Raw genomic sequence first — 8,010 nt, 5'->3', positions numbered from 1 at the left:
GATTTTTTCAATCATAGCAGGAATATCCTGAGTCCCATGCTCGTTGATGGAGTATTGCCAATACCTGCGCATTATATCAATTTTAGTACAATATTGCCAATTGAGTAATGGCATAATCAATATATTATAAAGCTAGATTGTATCAGGCATTAATAACAATTTAAGTTAAGGATTTGCTTGAGAACTTACTGACGTGAGGAGATATTCTTGTTGCGATGCTCCCTAGAAACCAAACCGCGGAAATTTCCCAGAAATACATCATAACCTGCAATGTTATTTATTTTAAAAGAATTATATCTCTATTAATTCTAAAACCAGATATGTTCTTTAAGAGCCCAAATTATGAGGACAAACATAACAAACCTTTATCATAAGCTGCAAAAGCTGGAGAGTCAACAACACCATTAGATACCCAGCTGAAACAAAAAGTTTAACTTATTAGAATACCGACTTTTTGGGGCCAAAAGATAAATTATTGAAAAGATATTGTAACTAAGGTCCTAAAATCATGGCCAAAACAGGACTATTCTGACATCCAAGCACTTGAACAACAATCTTATAAATAAAAGAAATTTGGGTCCTAACATCATGGGCTAAAACAGGACTATTCTGCCATCAAGCAACTAAATAATAAAAGGCTTTTTTTTTGGAAAAAAAAGTGAGATATGAATGAAGGTGTAAAGAGGAACATAAAACAGTAAAGCTTGCCAATCCTTATGGCACAGAATGGAATGAAATTGAAAATTACAGACATAAGCACATACATAGTTTAGAGATGATATGTCAACTAAACAAAAGAAACACAACTTGCAAAAGGAAGGAGATGATATTTGCAGCTCCCATGTACATAACAAAGGGCATGTTATGGTAGAACTAAATATTTAAAATTATTTTCCAAAATAACTCAGCATAAATAGCTTACAACTTACATCATATGCAATGCATGCATATTACCTTAGTATGCTTTCAGGTTTAGCCCGTTTATACTGTGTCAATATTGATCTGAACCATCTTCTAAACCTACACAAAATTCAGGTGAAGAAATGATTAGCAGCATATTACTGATATTTAGAAGTAGTGAAGTACTTCATATATAACTCTGCCATTCAACTTACTCATTATTGTCAAATTCAGGTCCTGCATCACATCGATCAATTGTAGATGACAATGTTGAGATCACCAACAACAATTATTCTCCTTCCCATATGCAGAAGAGACTCCCATCTTTTCTAATAGAGAAACTATAAATATCAATGAAACAGAACAAGATAAACACTAAAACATAGAAAATTCTCGGCTCTTCAAAACAAAGAAACAGAGGAAACAAAAGTGAGTACAAACATTGATATTAACATATCCAAATTTTTGAAAACTAAATACAGTTTCCTAAGAATAATTTACAAGCCAGCATACACCAAAAATGTTAGTAAATTAGTACTGATTTGTACAAGTTTGAAAAGTAGACTTTGGGTTGCTATTCCCATTGGCATAGCAGGCAACTACTACAGCACCATGAATATCAGAAGCTGATTTTAAATCTTCTTTATCAGAAATGTCAAGAAGGTCCAGTTTACAACACCTTGTAGCCAGATGGCATAGCAACTGTTCAACTCTTTACCAGATAGTGAGAGATAGCCAACAAGGTTCCTTTCCCATAGAAATGTTCAATAAAAGAATTTTAGCAAGCCTCGGAAAGAACTAGCAAAAATGGCAAAGAACTACAAACAAGACTCATTAGATTATAAATTGTGAATCTAACAAATTGAGCACAACTACAGGGACAACTATTAACACTGAGTAACCTATCAGATCAAAATAATGTTAGGCAACGTCCTATAATAAAAAATGACTACCTTATCAAACTACAGTTAGGGAAGATGTGCAGAATCCTTTTGAGGTAGGCAATTCCACTCTGAACTGCAAGGAAGCCATCATGCCCATTTTTCACCTGTCAAAACCAATTGATATCAAGAAATCACAAGTTCATATCAATTCTGAAGGAAGAAAATGGAATCGAGAAAAAGAAAAGGCTTACCTAATTGATAAACCTACAACAAGCTCAATCAGCATCAACAGCAACAAGAAGATAGAAACTGCGAAGAAAAATTGATAAACCTAAAATTGGCACAGAAAAATTGAGCCCTAAGCATCAAAATCACAAAATCAGATTATACCTGAAATTGACTAAGGGAGCAAAACGCGACAAGAGCGGCGACGGAGAGAGCTCTGTGACGACGGCGATGAAGGGAGCAGATGCGACGAGAGAAGCGGAGGGAGCTCTGCAACAATGGCGACCAAGGGAGCAGACGCGACGAGAACAGTGGTGGAAGGAGCTCGTGCGACGCAAGAGATGACAGAGAGATTGTGCGATACGAACGGCGGCAACGGCGGAAGAAGCTCGTACGACCAGAGAAGAAGCAGCTCGTGAGGAAGAAGCTTGTGTGTGAAGTGTGAATAAACGTGTGTGAAGTATGAATGAAGCTCGAGACACTAGGGTTAAATTAGCTTTCCATCAATATTTTTCGACGGAAAATTTTAAATTACAGACAGATTTTCCGTCTGTAATAATTTAATAAAAGAAAGCGTTTTTGTTTATTTAATTACAGACGGATTTTTCGTCTGTAACTATTTTTCACGGAAAAAAATTAATTTTTCCGACAGAATTATCGACGGATTCTTTTTCCGTCTGTAATTTATGCTATTTTTTTTTGTTTTTCGACAAAAAATCCCTCTGAAATTTCGTCTGTATTTCCATGGGATAAAATCCGTCGGAAATATCCGTCTGTAATAACTAGTTTTCTAGTAGTGATGGTTGGTTTGTTAGGTAGGGATGCGTAGTGTAAGGAGTCTCCTTGGTGTAGAGGCAGACTTTTTGTCATGTTTACAGAGATGATCCTATTTTTTTTTACTAAACTTTATACTCATTATTGAGAATTGTAAAGGCGGTAACAATTAATAAATACTAAATGAGGTAAGTTAAGTCTATTTTTGATTGATTTTTTTTAGTTACTAAATATTTCTATGTTTTTAATAGTGTGAAATTGCATCCTTCAATATTTTTTTGATGGTTCGATATTGAAGTTCTAGTCCTCTAACACTTCTCTAAAATAAATATTCTTAAAAGCTATTTCTATAGCCACTGAATATAATATATAATCTAAGTAAGCATAAATTTTAAGTTCTTCATCACCAGAAGCCCCCTATAAATTCCTGCTATAATTTTATTACTTGTAAGCAAAATTATGTTAAAATATATTGTCTATACTTGCCTGCTTTTTCATAATGAAACTAAAGAAGTGCATCCTTTAATATCAAAACATGAAAGAAATTCTAGAATTACCTTCATAGAATTCCGAATTAGATTTTGCGAGGCTTTCATTTTTTTATTGATCCTACTCCTTTTTATTTGTTCAATAAAAAAAACTACCATAAGTTTAAATGAAATCAAAATCAAGTATCACAAAAAGCTACAGTAAGAATTCAAAACTTTTTCTAACAAATTATGAATTTCTACTTTGCTCCTCTTTGATGAACTCCTGGTACAAGCTTTATTAGAGAGTGATACGAGATTGTTGCTACGTAGAGGACGACACAATAGCTGTACTGCACAGAGAGTGACACAGAATTGTTGATGCGTGGAGAACGATAAGACAGCTACTGGTGTATGCTATTACTGCATGGAGAACGGTGGAGAGAGAATGCGACTACTAGGAAGGAAGAGGGTGAGAATAGGCTGGTAATATCTGGGTAGGGGATTAGGAATGAGGTTACATTTTATCGGTAAACTACTATACAATGATGAAAAACAATTTTTCATATGTGTTTTTTTTTTTTATATGAACGGGAGTACGAAAAATTAGATTAGGGTTCATGAGAAACGAAATAATTTTTTAGTGTATATAAATAATCAAATGTATTTTGGTTTTGATTTTTAAATAATTTTAAATTTAAAAATATAAAAATAAACTTAACCGAATTTTGACTAAATTAAAAGAATTAAGGTATTTTTGTCTAATATAAAAAAATATTTACATTTTTTGTAATATTAAATAATTTTTTTAATTTTTATTAAAATATAAGAATAATTTAATAAAAATATTGATATGATATATATTTTAAAAAAATTAATTACAAATATAAAAAATATAATTTATGTATCGTATTTCAATTTAATTATATTTTTATTGTATCAATATATATAAATTTATTGTTATATCGAAGCAAACACCTAACTTTTAAGTAAATGTATGACCAACGAAAAGATTAGTCATAATCCCTGCCAACATTAAGATCGATAAGATATATGATTCCATAATTAACATTGCTGTAAANATTAGTAGTATATATAAATGCCTTTATTTTATATATAATCAATTTTTTGAATTTAAATTTTAAAAATGAAACTTCTTTTCATTTGAATATTTAAGAGTCTTTGTGGATTATGACTAGTATTTTTTATTTTTTAAATTTTATAAAAATCTAAACAAGAAATAAAATAAAAAATAAAATTTTTTATTTTCTCACAAAATAACTAAAAATATGAAAAAAAAATTAGTATAGGATCAGAGCTATTTTTGTATAACCTTAAAATGACGAGTTCGAACTATAAAAATAATTACTGATATAATTATTAAATTAAACGACATATATATTATATTTTTTTAAGAGAAAATATTACTTTTTTTTGTGAGATGTTAAAATGACACTCTTTTTCTTTCTATTTTATAAATATACATTTTCTTCTATTCTAACTTTTAAAAAATCTCTTTTTTAATCTATTTTAAACATTTTGTGTTAATTAATGCTAACTTTATCAATTTTTTAAAGATTTTTTTTTAAAATATTCATTAAAAAATTTTATTTTTTATCATTAAATTTTACTTATCAGAATATCTTTTAATAAATTATTCTTGTATTGATTAAATTATATTTTTTAAAAAATTTAATAATTATATTATTTTTTTCTAAAATACCATTCAATAATTTTTTAATTATTAAATTATAATTTTACCAAAATTTTCGTTAACAATTTTTTTATATTTTATTATTAATTTTTTGATATCTATATATATTATTTTAACATTACATAAAAAATTTTAGTAGATTATTTTTCAATATCAATATATATTAATTGTTATACATATTAACAGTGGTAAAATTTTTTTCTTAAAAAGATTATTTTAATATTTTGTAGAAGAGGAGAGTGGAATTTTTGTTTTTAATTGTATCCTTCTCCATATCCTGCTTTTCCTGCTTTATCAAACTTCCTTTCTATAACTAAAGATAAATAAAAAAAAAAAAACTAAAACTTTAGACCAAATAACCCCTAATATTTTATAGGGTGCCATTGCAAGTTTATAATTGTCGAGAGATCTAGTATCAAATTTGAGATTTTCCTTTAAAAAAAATTGAGATTTTCTAGAGTAGTCATTAAAAAAATAGAAAAGGAAAGAAAGAAAGATGAATGCACGTGCGGGCGCCAGCAAAACGACAAGTGTGCATAAGCTCTGCATCATGCATGCACAATCCTTCCCTGTTACTTTTTCCGCTATTCTTACTTCTTAGATGGGTCAACTTCACCATACTACATTTAATATTATATAATAATATTATTATAATATCATTATAAAGTTTTTTTTTTATTTTCATTTATTTTTTATTCAAACCGTCAGATACGACCCCCTATATGGTCAAAAGTTACCAAGACGACAACATAACAAACACAATTTAGTAACATTAGTCGTCACTTTATCTCCATATATAAGTGTATTATATCCATTTACCACACACCACCAATCAAGCTTCACAGAGCTCAGAAATCAAACATATAGAGAACCAGTTACTTTTTTTGAGTGTCTAAAAATTAATTATTCTAATAATTAGGGATAATTATTGATGGAGGGAGGAAAATCATCATCATCGTCGTCGTCATCAATTTCTAATGGCAATAATGTTGAAGTAAGGTATAGAGGGATTCGTAGGAGGCCATGGGGAAAATTTGCGGCGGAAATTCGTGACCCGACAAGAAAAGGGACAAGAATATGGCTTGGAACATTTGAAACTGCTGAAGAAGCTGCAAGGGCTTATGATGCTGCTGCTTTTCATTTCCGTGGCCATAGGGCCATTCTCAATTTCCCAAATGAGTATCAAGCTCCTCTTAACCCTAATTCGTCCTTGCCTTTGCCTCTTCCTGTTCATCCTCCTCCTCCTGCTCCTCATTCGAACACAAATGCATATAATTTGGGTTCGTATTCGAATGAGGGGATAGTGCAGGGTGATCATAGTCATGATCGTGCTTTCGAATTGGAGTATTTGGACAATAAGTTGTTGGAAGAACTACTCCAACAAGCTCAAGATGATGATAGGTATATATACCAGTGCAATGATCATCATACATTTTACAGATAAGTGAGATTAGTTTAGTCGTTCGAATCATGGAATCATGCATATGCAAAGGTTAATAAGAAGCAAGCTAGCTTAGAATTACGAGAGTGTTATCTGGCTTCAAATTTATTGTTCATTATTTTCATTGATTATTAATTTTGTTTGTTTATGTATCTCATCAAAATTCTTTCGAATGGAATTGGACATTTTATTATTATAATAATAATTTCAGGAATTTGTTTAAAGAAAATAAGAGATGATGCCACTTTTGCTAAATATTGGATTCCATTTTGATTTCCAATGCTTATCCACGTGCTGATCGCGTTGCTAATTAAGTTAAAGAAAAGAATATGTGCCCATTCAGCAACGAATTATATGAAACTGAGAACCAACATATATATGACACTAAAATCATGTTTACATGCACAAAATCACGCTTGTGAGATAAGATATTGTATTTAAATATATTGAATTAATATATTTTATGTTTATTCTGATAAAAAAGACATAGCATATTTTTTAAATTTTTTAAATAAAAATAAAAATAAATTAAACTTTTATTATTTATTTTAATTTATAATTAAATAAAATATAAAAATATTATTATTTATATCTTGTCTTATCCTATTTTTAAAATCAAATACAACCTATATTGAGCTGACATGCATGAAAATACGGTGCTCCAAAAAAAAGAAGAAAGAAAATAACAAAAAAAGGGCAACATAAACAAAAGATATTATATCAAGAAGAGAAATTATTAGCTAGCTAGTAAGTAGTAACATGCATGTATGTTAAGAGAAATTGGGTAGTAATATGTATGTACATCTATTTATTTAATTATTTATTCACTATCAGAGTATCTTCTGTCGAACATAGTGACTAATCCCTCGTTATTAGCTTATAGGTATGCAATAAGTAAGACTGTTTAAAAAACTTAAAAAAATTTTCATACTCAACGAGAATTAAGTTTTTGATAACTAATTAAAAGAAGATAAAGAGAATGCGAGTATACAAGAAAAGATAAAGACAAAAAGGAAATGCTTTAAAGAGTGGTCTTTATGCCGCAATGCAGATAACTGAGAAAAAAATAAGGCGGCTAAGAAAGAGACAAAAGTGGCTGTAAGTGAAGCAAGAACAAGAGCATATGAGGGTCTCTACCAGTCTTTGGGCACGAAAGAAGGAGAAAAAGGTATATATAGAATTGCAAAGAGCCGGGAAAGAAGAACGAGAGATTTGGATCAGGTTAAGTGCATAAATGATAAGGATGGAGAGGTGTTGGCTCAAAAGGAGAAGATTAATGAAAGGTGGAAGAGCTACTTCTACGAGTTATTTAATGAGGGACAGAAGACTCTTCCGAGCCTTGGTCGATTATGCACAAGGGAAGAAGATCAAAACTTTGACTACTATCGAAGGATCCGAGACTTCGAGGTAAAAGAGGCTCTAAAGCAGATGAAAATTGGCAGGGCAGTAGGACCTGATAATATCCCGATTGAGGTTTGGAAGGGTCTTGGAGAAAAAGGAATCAACTGGTTAACCAAGCTTTTTAATGAGATTTTAAGGTCAAAGAAGATGCCTGATGAGTGGAGAAAGAGCACCTTGGTACCTATCTACAAGAATAAGGGGGAT

At 30.5% G+C, this 8,010-nt stretch overlaps 1 protein-coding gene across 1 annotated transcript; it reads left to right on the top strand.

Moving 5' to 3' along the window:
* Window positions 1–5,797: 5,797 nt before the first annotated feature.
* On the top strand, window positions 5,798–6,606 carry LOC107473700 (ethylene-responsive transcription factor ERF098). Its single transcript, XM_016093285.3, has one exon. The coding sequence runs from the start codon at window positions 5,896–5,898 to the stop codon at window positions 6,406–6,408; it is 513 nt and encodes a 170-aa protein (XP_015948771.1). The 5' UTR covers window positions 5,798–5,895; the 3' UTR covers window positions 6,409–6,606.
* The last annotated feature ends 1,404 nt before the right edge of the window (window positions 6,607–8,010 follow it).

The sequence above is a fragment of the Arachis duranensis genome, chromosome 2 (assembly GCF_000817695.3).
Source record: "Arachis duranensis cultivar V14167 chromosome 2, aradu.V14167.gnm2.J7QH, whole genome shotgun sequence".
In the NCBI taxonomy this organism is placed as follows: Eukaryota; Viridiplantae; Streptophyta; class Magnoliopsida; order Fabales; family Fabaceae; genus Arachis; species Arachis duranensis.
The sequence above is the reverse complement of the archived record's forward strand: the minus strand, read 5'-3'. Positions and strand labels throughout refer to the sequence as shown.

Excerpts from the sequence above, each read along its gene's own strand:
- LOC107473700 (XM_016093285.3), top strand. The coding sequence starts at position 5,896 with ATGGAGGGAGGAAAATCATCATCATCGTCGTCGTCATCAATTTCTAAT.